At 39.8% G+C, this 14,347-nt stretch overlaps 1 protein-coding gene across 2 annotated transcripts in view; it reads left to right on the top strand.

Moving 5' to 3' along the window:
• ATP8B4 (ATPase phospholipid transporting 8B4 (putative)) overlaps positions 1-14,347 on the top strand; it is a 283,542-nt gene that overhangs the window by 27,268 nt on the left and 241,927 nt on the right. For both annotated transcript variants that reach the window (XM_055362981.2, XM_019011219.4), the window contains one exon: positions 3,059-3,128. In XM_055362981.2, coding sequence (XP_055218956.2) covers positions 3,059-3,128 — 70 coding nt within the window. The remainder of the gene's footprint in view (positions 1-3,058; positions 3,129-14,347) is intronic.

Below are 14,347 nucleotides of genomic sequence, written 5' to 3'. Positions count from 1 at the left end.
CAGTATGTTCAAAATAAAAGGTTTCAAAGACACTTTGGAAGATGGTATTGGAGAAATTAACAGTAGCAACATAGCTGTATGTTTTAAAAGTAATTTTAGGAAGAATATGGAAGAATATGACATTGCTTTATGTTTGAATGTCTAGGAACTTTTAAAATGAGAAGTGCTAGCAGGAAGATCTAAAATAAGATAGAGAAGAGGTTACATGGATATATTCTCCTTAGTTACCTTATATTACACAATTGTATTTAAGTTCATGTTTGTTAACTGTTAGTACCAGTCCCTCACACCAATCTAGCATCCAATAAGGACAAAGAAAGGATAAGCTGCCAAGTGCCTGGTACTTTGATTAGCTTTCTGAGAGATAAATGTCTTCTGCTTGCATTCTCATTGCCGCTGTTTGGGTGTAGAGTCCCCTTTTTTTTCATCTTGCTTGAAGAATTGTTCTTCCTTTCCTCTGCTCTGGGGACTCAGCCCATGAACACAGAACATGTTGACTTAGTCCCACTGGAGAATTTTCAAGCCCTGACAAGTTGGCTTAGAGCTTGCTGATGAGCCTTTACCCTCTGGCCAAGTGGGGCCACCAGATACAGATGTCGTTGTCACAGAATTCATTTACCTGCCCAATACCATTTTGTATTTGTTGCTATGACTATTTGTGAAACAAAAACAATTTTGTTTTTTGTTTGTTTTTTGAGTATTTTGTGAAACAAAGAAACAACAAAGTCCTTCATGGATGAAAACTCACTTTTGTCTGTGGTATTTTTGACAGGAAGTCTTTACCACCAAACATCCTTTTTGTGAATCTTCCTTTATAACTCTAGTGCCTCCTCTCCCCAGGTTTGCTCATTTTCTCTTCTTTCTTCTGCTCTTCAATTTGCCTGCAGCACTCTTCCTATTGCTAACCCAGTTTTGCTCATGCTTTGAGGTCCTTCCCAGGCTGAAGATAAGGGTGTGTAGGAAGATAGGGACCAGAAAAAAGGAGGGAGCAGCCAAAAAAGCTGCAGCCACTCCAGCTTGGGAAGGCAGATCTAAGACATTTTGGGGCCGGGGTCTGGGATCCAGGGAGGGATAGTTGCTAAAAGGAAAGTGTCTTTTAGCATCTGGAAGCCCTTCCTCCATTTCTCATATAAATTAATTTTTCATTCAACAAGTGTTTACTGAGCATTACTACGTGCCAGACAGGCATTAGAAGCTGGAGATACAGCTATGGAGCCTTGTCCTTAAAGAGTTTGTGGAATAATGGGGAAATAGCCAATATAATAGAAAAATGTATTCTAGAGTGATGGGGCTCTCACATGGGCAGTGCCAGGTTCTGCGGGAACACACAGGAAGTGCTCCTCCTATCTCTGATTTGGGGAGGTCAGAGAAGGCCTCCTAAAGGAAATGATATATGAGTTGACATTGGACAGATGAATAGGAGCTAGTCGGATAAACGGGGTGGAGACAGATGGCTACAGGCAGAGGGAAGAGCATGTGTGAAGGCCCCCAAATGGAAAGAGGCTGAGTTGTATATTTCTGGAGTACAGACATGAGGAGGTGCAGGGAAGCATGGGAGCAGGGAAGGAGAGTGATGAGGAAACAGTCTGGAAAGATGAGCAGGGATCAAGTCGCAGAAGGTCCTAGGAGTCATGTTAGAGAATTTTTCCTCAGGCCAACAAGAGGTGTTTGCAGGGTTTTTAGCAGGGGTGTGACATGATGCCATTCCCCTTTATTATGATAACTCTGGCTTTGATGTGGAGACTGGTCTACAGGTGGCCAAGCCTGGAACAAGGGAGGAACATAGAGGGAGAGCAAGCACTGGTCAGCAGGCACGTCCTGGAGATAACCCACTGCCTGGGGCTGGGGTGGGGGAGTAGAGAGGCGGGGCTAGGAGGGATGGTCTTGGGCAGCCTTGCTGGCAGCTGGTTGAAGATGTGGAGGGGGCAACAGGGGAGTTACTGATGGGGTCATATTTGATGACCTAGCCTTGCTTTTAGCAACACCCGGCAGCGACACCCCTATGTCCTTGCTTGGATTCGTAAGTTTTAGTAACCTGGCCCCTAGAAAACACTGGGTCCTGCAAAGTATCAGTGACGCTATTTGTTAGGCATACTCCAGGGGCCAGAAAAGGAAGAAATGATGGTCTCAGGCTTTTTAGACTTCTCGGGGATTTGTAGTGGAGCAGTGCGTGTTGATGAACTTCCTCTGCAACCTCTTTTCTTGTAACTACTAAGCCATAAGTGTTGTTCTTCCCCTTCTCTGGTCACCATATGACTGACCAACTTCTTCTTTATGTATGTTGGCCACATCCTGCCACACCACTTTCCTGAGCAGGAAGCAAACCAGTCATTTTTTTTTCTAACTGAAAGAGCATGTGGTCAGTACCTCTGCCTGCACTGTCATGTGTTTGCAAAGGTGCATTTATTTCCTTGGTCTTTTGGGTTTTGAATGTTTGAAATTACTTGTTTGCTCCTTCATTTATCATTGTAAATCTCTAAGAGTTTACAATGTGAAGAAAATTAGACCACATGTAGGGAAAAAATGAAATATAATAATGATATTATTCTGGTTTAAAAAAAATAACTGCCTGGAGAAGACTACGTACATGAGAATAAATTGAGGAAAAGTTTTGGATTGCATTTTGTTTCTCTAGAGCCTGGGCAATAATTTCCTGTCACACATAGCTCTCGAAGTTCAGTTGTGGTTCTCAGCTGTGGCTTGTGAAAGAATCACCTATGGCATTTAAATAAAAGGCAGATTCTGGAACCTCACCCCTGAGATATTCTGATTCACAGGATTTGAGATATATTTGACTCAATTTGAATGCCAAATTGAGTGGCGCATTTGTGCTTACCTTGAGTTGTCTCATATGGCCTTTAAAATACAAATAGATTATTTTTGTACAGAATTATTCTTATCTGGCTGGACTAAAGCCTGATAAATTAAATCTGTTGTTCTTTCCTGTGTCAGTGACTTCCTAATTATCTAGATTTGTCTAGGAAGAACGTTAAAGGAGGTAAATTGATAGTTATTGTGCATTTTTCAGATACTAATATTGCATACTTCTTTTTCTTAGGTAGGCCACCTATTGAGACCTGGTGAAAGATCAGGTATAATAATGTTCTGCAGTGAAAAGAAATTGCGTGGTAAGTTTTGAGTTCTTCCAATGATGCAAAGTGATATTTTAAAAATATAATTTTAATTTTTTCATGGAAGTTTAATTTATATATAAAAAGCACACAGGTCTAGGTGTTCACCTCAATGAACTTCGACGATTATATACACCCATGTAACTACAAAGGGTGTATAAAGCAAGATATAGAACATTGATTTCTATCACCCCAGAAAGTTCCCTTGTGCTCCTTTTCATTCATTCTTTCTACACCCACTGTGGCCATCTTTTGATTTCTGTCAGATCAGTTTTACCTACTTTTGAAATGAATATAAATGAAATCATACAGTATGTGTTCTTTTGTCTTGCTGCTTTTGCTCAGCATAAGGTTTTTGACATATACCTATACAGTTGCATGTATTAATAGTTTGTTCTTCATTTTAAATTTCAAAGCAGTGTTCCATTGTGTGAACACACCAACATTTAAAACAGAGTTCATATAGTTAGAAATAATTTTGATCATGATAGCAGAAAACACACTTTGTTTTTTAGGTTGAGTAATTTGGTTGAGTAATTAATAGTATTATTAACACTTTTCAGTTTACTGAATCCAATTTCTTTAATATAGCATCCACACCAGAGAGTGTTGATTTTCTCTTTTGTCTCTAGTTAGTCAGTGACAGCTATTACATAATTTTTCCTTCAGTGGATGTGTGTCCAACCTATTATGGCTGTTTTCTTCGTTTTTGACCATAGACTCTTTAGAGACTAAAGGCTGGATTAGAGTTTACATAGTGCCCTGTCCTTCCTTCCAATATCGTCCCTGATAGGTGGTTAACCTACTTCCGCAGGTAATTATATCATGATGCACTTCATTCTCTTGTTGGATACTTATTCATTGCAACATTTAGTCTCATAATGAGCTGAACTCTGTCTCAATGTGGTTCCCACCCACAGGCCATTAATTATGCCCTCTGGGGCAATATATTCATATTCCCAATGCTAATCAGGAGTCTAGAATTATTGCCACCCATTTTTTTCCAGTAAAATGATTTATTTATATATAATCTTAATAGGGTAAAGATAAGATTAACTGACTTTAACACAAACAAGTTTTCAACAGGACCCAGTGTTACAAAGTTTTGATGTGTCCTAACATGATCTGAGATCCAGGTCTCATTCTCTTAAACAGTAATTCATATGTTTATGTATATATTAATGCATATATGTAAAAGTAGGAAATTTTTGGAAATGAAAATAAGAAAGCATAAGTCTTTGTAATCATGCCACCTAGAGATAACTACTTGAGGTTGCTGTGTTGCACAACTTTACAGGGCTCTAATTATAGTGACCTCTATTAATGTATTTGTGTATATCGATCCAAATATATATCCCCAAATGGAATTATCCTGTACATTATTTTGAAACCTCCTCTTTAAACTTAGAATTATAATCACAGACATCTTTTATGTCTTTAAACATTTCTCAGTAACATTATTTTTATTTACATTTCCCCTAACTTTTAATTTTGAAAATGTTGAATTTTACAGAATTGAAAGAATGATATGATGAACACGCAGAAACCCTTCACCTTAATTCTACAATTATTACTATTTTGCCACATGTGCTTCCTTACTGTCGGTCTCTTTTTCTATACAAACACATGCCCTCATATGTACAAACACATACGTGGGGTCTTTTTTTTTTTTTTTTCAAATTTCGGTAGGTTTTTGGGGAATAGGTAGTGTTTGGTTACATGAATAAGTTCTTTAGTGGTGATTTCTGAGATTTGGTGTACCCATCACCTGAGCAGTATACACTGTTCCCAATTTGTAGTCTTTTTTCCCTCACTCTCCCTGCCGCCCTTTCCCCCAAGTCCCCAAAGTCCATTGTATCATTCTTATGCCTTTGCATCCTCATAGCTTAGCTCCCACTTATGGGTGAGGACATATGATGTTTGGTTTTCCATTCCTGAGTTACTTCACTTAGAATAATGGTCTCCAATTCCATCCAGGTTGCTGCAAATGCCATTATTTCGTTCATTCTTATGGCTGAGTAGTATTCCATAGTGTATATATGGGTGTGTGTGTGTGTGTGTGTGTGTGTGTGTGTGTGTGTGTATATATATATATATATATATATATATGCCACATTTTCTTTATCTGCTTGTTGATTGATGGGCATTTTGGCTGCTTTCATATTTTTTGCAATTGCGAATTGTGCTGCTATAAACATGCGTGTGCAAGTATCTTTTTTGTATAATGACTTCTCTTCCTCTGGGTAGATACCCAGGAGTGGGATTGCTGGGTCAAATGGTAGATCTACTTTTAGTTCTTCAAGGAATCTTCACGCTGTTTTCCATAATGGTTGTACTAGATTACATTCCCACCAACAGTGTAAACATATTTCCTTTTTACCACATCTACATCAACATTTATTATTTTTTGATTATGGCCTTTCTTGCAGCAGGGAGGTGGTATCACATTGTGGTTTTGATTTGCATTTCTCTGATAATTAATGATGTTGAGCATTTTTTCATATATTTGTTGGCCATTTGTGTATCCTCTTTTGAGAATTGTCTATTCATGTCCTTAGGCCACTTTTTGATGGGATCCATTTGTTTTTTTTCTTGCTGATTTGTTTGAGTTCCTTGTAAATTCTGGATATTAGTCTTTTGTCGGATGTATAGATTGTGAAGATTTTTCTCCTACACTGTGGGTTGTCTATTGGCTGATTATTTCTTTTGCTGTGCAGAAGCTTTTTAGTTTAATGAAGTACCATTTATTTATGTTTGTTTTTGTTGCATTTGCTGTTGGGTTCTTGGTCATGAAATCTTTGCCTAAGCCAGTGTCTAGAAGGGTTTTTCTGATGTTATCTTCTATAATTTTTATAGTTTCAGTTCTTAGATTTAAGTCTTTGATTCATCTTGAGTTGATTTTTGTATAAGGTGAGAGATGAGAATCCAGTTTCATTCTTCCACATGTGGCTTGCCAATTATCCCAGCACCATTTGTTAAGTTGGGTATCCTTTCCCCCATTGATGATTTTGTTTGATTTGTTGAAGATCAGGTGACTGTAAATATTTAGCTTTACTTCTGGCTTCTCTATTCTGTTGCATTGGTCTACATGCCTGTTTTTATACCAGTATTATGCTGTTTTGGTGACTAGGGCCTTATAGTATAGTTTGAAGTCGGGTAATGTAATGCTTCTAGATTTGTTTTTTTTGCTTAGTCTTGCTTTGGCTATGTGGGCTCTTTTTGGTTCCACATGAATTTTAGGATTGTTTTTTCTAGTTCTATGAAAAATGATGTTGGTATTTTGATGGGAATTGCATTGAATTTGTAGATTGCTTTTGGCAGTATAGTCATTTTTACAATATTGATTCTACCCATCCATGAGCATGTGTTTCCATTTGTTTGTGTCATCTATGATTTCTTTCAGCAGTGTTTTATAGTCTTCCTTGTAGAGGTCTTTCACCTCCTTGGTTAAGTATATTCCTAAGTATCTTTTTTATGGCTATGATAGAAAGGTTTGAGTTCTTCATTTGATTCTCAGCTTGGTTGCTGTTGGTGTATAGCAGGGCTACTGATTTGTGTATATTAATTTTGTATCCTGAAACTGCTGAATTCATTTACCATTTCTAGGAGCTTTTTGGAAGAGTCTTTAGGGTTTTCTAGGTGTATGATCATATCATCAGCAAACAGCAACAGTTTGACTTCCTCTTTACTGATTTGGATGCCCTTTATTTCTTTCTCTTGTCTGATTGCTCTGGCTAGGACTTCCAGTACTATGTTGAATAGAAGTGGTGAAAATGGGCATCCTTGTCTTGTTCCAGTTCTCAGGGGAAATGCTTTCAACTTTTCCCTATTCAGTATAATGTTGGCTGTGGGTTTGTCATAGATGGCTTTTATTAACTTAAGGTGTGCCCTTTCTATGCTGATTTTGCTGAGGGTTTTAATCATAAAGGGATGCTGGATTTTGTCAAATACTTTTTCTGCATCTATTGAGATGATCATGTGATTTTTGTTTTTAATTCTATTTATGTGGTATATCACATTTATTGACTTGTGTATGTTAAACCATCCCTGCATCCCTGGTATGAAACTCACTTGATTATGTTGGAGAATCTTTTTGATATGTTGTTGGATTTGGTTAGCTGGTATTTTGTTGAGGAGTTTTACATCTATGTTCATAAAGGATATTGTTCTGTATTTTTTTTTTGTATGTCCATCCCTGGTTTTGGTATTAGGGTGATACTGGCTTCATAGAATGATTTAGGGAGGATTCTCTCTTTGTCTATCTTGTGGAATAGTATCAAAAGGATTGGTACTAATTCTTTGAATGTCTGATAGAATTCATTTGTGAATTCTTGTGATCCTGGACTTTTTTGTTGTTGGCAACTTTTAAATTACCATTTCAATATCACTGTTTGTTATTGGTCTGTTCAGAGTTGCTGTTTGTTCCTGGTTTAATCTAGGAGGGTTGTATATTTCCAGGAATTTATCCATCTCCTTTAGGTTTTCTAGTTTATGGACGTAAAGGTGTTCATAGTGGCCTCGAATGATCTTTTGTATTTCTGTGGTGTTGGTTGTAATATCTCCTGTTTCATTTCTAATTGAGCTTATTTAGATCTTCTCTCTTCTTTTCTTGGTTAATCTCACTAATGGTCTATCAATTTTATTTACCTTTTCAAAGAATCAGCTTTTTGTTTCATTTGTCTTTTGTGTGGTTTTTTTTTTTGGTTTCAAATTCATTTAGCGTGCTCTGATCTTGATTATTTCTTTTCTTCTGCTGGGCTTGGGTTTGGTTTGTTCTTGTTTCTCTAGTTCCTTGAGATGTGACCTTAGATTGTCTATTTGTGCTCTTTCAGACTTTTTGATGTAGGCATTTAATGCTATGAAGTTTCCTCTTAGCACCGCTTTTGCTGTATCCCAGAGGTTTTGTTAGGTTGTGTCGCTATTATTGTTCAGTTTGAAGAATTTCTAAATTTCCATCTTGATTTCCTTGTTGACCCAATGATCATTCAGGAGCAGGTTATTTAATTTCCGTTTATTTGCATGGTTTTAAGAGTTCCTTTTGGAGTTGATTTCCAATTTTATTCCACTGTGGTTTAAGAGAGTACTTGCTATAATTTCAATTTTCTTAAATTTGTTGAGACTTGTTTTGTGGACTTTCATATGGTCTATCTTGGAGAATATTCCATGTGCTGATGAATAGAATGTGTATTCTGCATTTGTTGGGTAGAATGTTCTGTAAATATCTGTTAAGTCCATCTGTTTTAGGGTATAGTTTAAGTTCATCGTTTCCTTGTTGACTTTCTGTCTTGATGACCCGTCTAGTGCTGTTAGTAGAGTACTGAAGTCTCCCACTATTATTGTGTTGCTGTCTATCTTGTTTCTTAGGTCTAGTAGTAATTGTTTTATAAATTTGGGAGCTCCAGTGTTAGGTGCATATATATTTAACATTGTGATAATTTCCTGTTGGACTAGTCCTTTTATCATTATATAATTTCCCTCTTTGTCTTTTTTAACTGCTGATGCTTTAAGGTTTCTTTTGTCTGTTATGGGAATAGCTACTCCTGCTCGCTTTTGTTGTCCATGTGCATAGAATATCTTTTTCCACCCCATTACCTTAAGTTTATGTGAGTCTTTGTGACACACAGGTTTCTGTTGTTTTTGTCAAATGTTGTAGACATCATGACACTTACCCCAAATACTTCAGCACACATCCCCTAAGAACAAGGACATTCTCCTGCATACCCCCATTATCATCACCATACCTGAGAAATGTAACATTGATAAATGGCATATATCCCATTTTTCACTTTCCTCAGTGGTCCCCAGTACATCTCATCTCTTGGAATTGGTTTTAATTTTTGGTACAGTATCCAATCAATGTTCGTAAACTGAATTTGGCTAATTCCTTTATTTTCTTTTAAATTTAAAATAATTTTTCATTATTTTGAATTTTGGGAACATCTAGTCTAACCATTTTATTGAATATTCTAGCATGGTTTAATTTCTTCTAAAGTAATTTGGGTTAAACATTTTTGGCACAAATACTGTGTACATAATTGTTTTTTAATGAACAATTCATTAATTAGTTAATTGACAGTTTTTTGATGAGGAATGGAACTTGTTAATCCTCCTCACACAGAACTTCATTTTACAGACAAATGGTAATTGCTATGTAGTGAGTCTAAGTTTTGGCTGTGTAACTGTGTCTGCATTCGCTTCCTGACAGTGACTGGCAGAGAAAAGCTGAGGCCAGTCACTTCTTCTTGGACTTGTTACAATGGCCCATGACCTGCAAGACTGACGTGATGAAATGATCACCATCATTTGTATCATCATGAGTGGGACTGACACATCTTTAGATGACATCAGTTTCTGTAGATCTGGCAATAGTCTGGAGAGCTTTTTATTTTAACCTAAAACATGCATTCATTTATTTAGTCACTCCACAAACATTTTTGAGTCCTTATAATTTGTGAGGTAGCACCAACCTTGACTTCAAATGGCTTTTTACAATTCAATAAAATATATGTATTCTAATACAATTTTTAAGTTTATGGTAGCAAGGATAACTTAAAATAGTTTATTAAACATCACTATAAGTGGTATATTTGCCTACAAGTGGTATATTTGCCTACAAGTGGTATCTTTGCCAGAGGGGCACAGACTGGAGGTCTTCTAATCAGCCTGGAGTTGTCAGAGGGAAAAATCATGCAGAGATGATATTTTATCTCAGTGAGAAAGTTCATGTCTGCAGCCTTTAATAAAGTTGCCCTTACATTTCTATGCACTTTCACAACATCATTGGGAAGCATAGGACATTGATGACGTGTGTGAAAATATGACAAGCCAGCCATGGGTCTTGTGGGGAAATAACAATTTTCTCCCAGATATGCTTTATTCTTTATTATCTCCATATTCAGATGTCTTGCATTCTTTTTTTTTTTTTTTTGAGATGGAGTTTTGCTCTTGTTGCCCAGGCTGGAGTGCAGTGGTGTGATCTCAGCTCACCGCAACCTCCGCCTCCCAGATTCAAGCAATTCTCCTGCCTCAGCCTCCCGAGTAGCTGGGATTACAGGCATGCACCACCACGCCTGGCTAATTTTGTATTTTTAGTAGAGATGGGGTTTCTCCATATTGAGGTTGGTCTTGAACTCCTGACCTCAGGTGATCCGCCCGCCTCGGCCTCCCAAAGTGCTGGGATTACAAGCGTGAGCCACCGCGCCTGGCATGTCTTGCATTCTTTAAGATGTAAAAAGGTCCAGCCCCTTGACTCAAATGTTTAAAACATTATGATTACAGTCTATTTATGATTACAGTCTATTTTCTGTTTGTTCTTTGAAATTCACTCTTTCCTTATAGCTTGTATGAGAGGCTCAAAGACAAATTGTTTTGAAGTGTACAAGTGACAGCGTGCAGTGGCTCACACCTGCAATCTCAGCACTTCGGGAGGCTGAGGTAGGAGGATCGCTTGAGGTCAGGAGTTTTAGACCAGAGTGGGCCACACAGTGAGACCCCTGTCTCTACCAAAAATTTAAAAAGTAGCCGGGCATGGTGGCACGTGCCTGTAGTTCCAGCTCCTTGGGGGACTGAGGTGGGAGGATCACATGGGCCCAGGAGATTGAGGCTTCAGTGAGCTCTGATTGTGCTACTGCACTCCTGCCTGAGTGACAGACTGGGACCTAGTCTCTAAAAAAAGAAAAGAAAAGAAAAAAATTGTACAAGTGCTTTTCCGCAATCAGGAAGAAGGTTGTTTATGGGTAAAATAGCTAATTCAGATCTCATTAGTTTAGAAATATGGGAAGCAAAAGAAGTACATAATTAGAGGCCTTCTTTAAACCAGCTTAGCTGTTCTTTATTCCAAAATATGGGGGTTGAGGAGCCAGAACACATTACTGCCTTAGTATTTTTATGGGGTGTAGGGTAGGATGAATCAGACCAGGGCTGTGTATGTCTTCTGTGGGCCCTAGGCACTTTTGCCTTTGTGGGTCCCTTCATAAAACATATGAAAAATTATGTTTGATGAATATGTCAGTATAAAGACAAATATAATCCAGGTTAGATTCATTATTATGTATCCATTACTATTATATTCATTTTTCCTCTGATTTTGAAATAAATGAAAATTGAAACAGTTTTGTGGGCTCTTGAAAATATCATGGGCCCTAGGCACTCTGCCTACTGTGCCTCATGGATAAGTCAGCCCTGAATCAGATATGCATACTGGGGTGAAATAGCCTTCCAGAGAGCAACTCTGTATATCTTGGGGAGGAGAGAGAGAGACAGCTTCTTATGCTTACTTTTGTGAATCTACATATAGAAAGTAGTTAAATATGCTTTTAGTGGGAGTAGTCCTTTCAAGTTATTATTGCCACTATAAATTAAAAACCATGTGGTAGACTGGGCTTGGTGGCTCATGCCTGTTATCCTAGTGCTTTGGGAGGCTGAGGTGGGAGGATCACTTGAGGCCAGGAGTTTGAGACCAGCCTGGGCCACATAGCAATACCCTGTCTCTGCAAAAAATTAAAAATTAGCTGGGCATGGTGGCATGGTTCTGTACTACTCAGGAGACTGAGGTGGGAGGATAGCTTGAGCCCAGGAGGTCAAGGTTGCAGTGAGCTATGATTGTGCCATTGTACTCTAGCCTGTGTGACAGAGTGAGACCCTATCTAAAAAAAAAAAAAAAAAAAAAAAAAAAAAATCACCTGACATTACGGAACTCTATGGTACTCATCTATTTTCATGACACAACCAAAATCTTTAATTTTTTCTTGCCAACTTACACATACTATTTGAATTTAGGTGACTGTGACATAACAGATCAATAGCATAAGAATTTACTGGGTTTGGCCAGAGTGGGTATTATGGGTTTACAAGGCTCTGTTAATATTCTGTAATTGTCCTTTGTGAACACAATTGTTGTGTGACAGAAACAACATGAGTCAGAAGTGATAGGAATGAACCTGGTTCTACTTACCAGGCATTTGTATTCAAATCCTCTGAGCCTCAATTTTCGCATTTGTAAAATGGGACTAATGTTTACCTCTGAAGGTTACTGTGAGCATGAACGTAAAATGAAATATATGTGAAGAAGTAACTCATAAATTATAAAAGCGGTATGTAAATGTTAGTACTGAATTCATAGATATATGATACAGTTCATTGATTTCTAGGTTTTTCTCCTGAAAACTCCTAATTTCTAAGTTTTTTTTTTAATTTTCTTTTAAAAAAAAATTTTTTTTTTTTTTAGTATTTATTGATCATTCTTGGGTGTTTCTCGGAGAGGGGGATTTGGCAGGGTCATAGGACAATAGTGGAGGGAAGGTCAGCAGAGAAACATGCGAACAAGGGTCTCTGGTTTTCCTAGACAGAGGACCCTGCGGCCTTCCACAGTGTTTGTGTCCCTGGGTACTTGAGATTAGGGAGTGGTGATGACTCTTAACGAGCATGCTGCCTTCAAGCATCTGTTTAACAAAGCACATCTTGCACCGCCCTTAATCCATTTAACCCTGAGTGGACACAGCACATGTTTCAGAGAGCAAGGGGTTGGGGGTAAGGTTATAGATTAACAGCATCCCAAGGCAGAAGAATTTTTCCTAGTACAGAACAAAATGGAGTTCCCCATGTCTACTTCTTTCCACACAGACACAGTAACAATCCGATCTCTCTTTCCTTTCCCCACATTTCCCCCTCTTCTATTCGACAAAACCGCCATCGTCATCATGGCCCATTCTCAATGAGCTGTTGGGTACACCTCCCAGACGGGGTGGCGGCCGGGCAGAGGGGCTCCTCACTTCCCAGATGGGGCGGCTGGGCAGAGGCGCCCCCCCACCTCCCCCCCGGACAGGGCGGCCGGCCGGGTGGGGGTTGCCCCCACCTCCCGGACGGGGCAGCAGCGGGGCGGAGGGGCTCCTCACTTCTCAGATGGGGCGGCCGGGCAGAGACGCTCCTCAGTTCCCAGACGGGGTCACGGCCGGGCAGAGGCGCTCCTCACATCCCAGATGGGGCGGCGGGGCAGAGGTGCTCCCCACATCTCAGACGATGGGTGGCTGGGCAGAGACACTCCTCACTTCCTAGACGGGATGGCGGCCGGGAAGAGGCGCTCCTCACTTCCCAGACTGGGTGGCAGGGTAGAGGGGCTCCTCACATCCCAGACGATGGGTGGCCAGGCAGAGACACTCCTCACTTCCCAGACGGGGTGGTGGCCGGGCAGAGGCTGCAATCTGGCACTTTGGGAGGCCAAGGCAGGCGGCTGGGAGGTGGAGGTTGTAGCGAGCCGAGATCGTGCCACTGCACTCCAGCCTGGGCAACATTGAGCACTGAGTGAGCGAGACTCCGTCTGCAATCCCGGCACCTCGGGAGGCCGAGGCAGGCAGATCACTCGCGGTCAGGAGCTGGAGACCAGTCCGGCCAAGACGGGGAAACCCCGTCTCCACCAAAAAATGCAAAAACCAGTCAGGTGTGGGGGCGCGCGCCTGCAATCCCAGGCACTTGGCAGGCTGACGCAGGAGAATCAGGCAGGGAGGTTGCAGTGAGCCGAGATGGCGGCAGTACAGTCCAGCCTCGGCTTTCACAACTTTGGTGGCATCAGAGGGAGACCAGGGAGAGGGAGGGGGGGAGGGAGAGGGGGAGAGGGAGAGGGAGAGGGAGAGCTCTAAGTTTTACAAAAACAGTGTTGTCCAGTTTTATGGCTGACATGAGCATTATATACACAGGTGGGTTTCCTATTTACTGAGGTGGCTTGTATAGGGCTCTGATTTCCAAGGGGACATCCTGGAAGCCTCTTCTGTACCCTCTGGGACTCTTTCAAAAGGGTTGTTTACTTATGGTGACTCTCTAGAGGCCTGCCAGTGTGGTGCAAATGACAGTGGTCAGTTGCTTTGGTTGAAGTTTATATACCTGCTTCTCAGGCATTTACAACGACTTCTCTTACAATAAATGTTTCATTATCACATCTGTTTAACAAACTAACAGGCCGTAATAGGACCTAGGGGTCATGGAGGTTCAATGCCAACAGCATTTTGGAAAGTATTGTTTTTGGTCTGCAGTTGGGGAATAAAGTCTGTTTTTTTTTTTTTTTTTTTTTTTTGTATAATTAGATTACATAACACCATAAACATTGCTTTGAGCATATATTATTTAACAGGTAATGTGCTTGTCCTTTGATAGAGGGTGATAAAAAAGATGAATAAGACATGGAACCTATCCTTATAGGTACCTTATCAATGCATATAAACGTA

Source organism: Gorilla gorilla, chromosome 16 (assembly GCF_029281585.2).
Source record: "Gorilla gorilla gorilla isolate KB3781 chromosome 16, NHGRI_mGorGor1-v2.1_pri, whole genome shotgun sequence".
Classification (NCBI taxonomy): domain Eukaryota; kingdom Metazoa; phylum Chordata; class Mammalia; order Primates; family Hominidae; genus Gorilla; species Gorilla gorilla.
The sequence above is the reverse complement of the archived record's forward strand: the minus strand, read 5'-3'. Positions and strand labels throughout refer to the sequence as shown.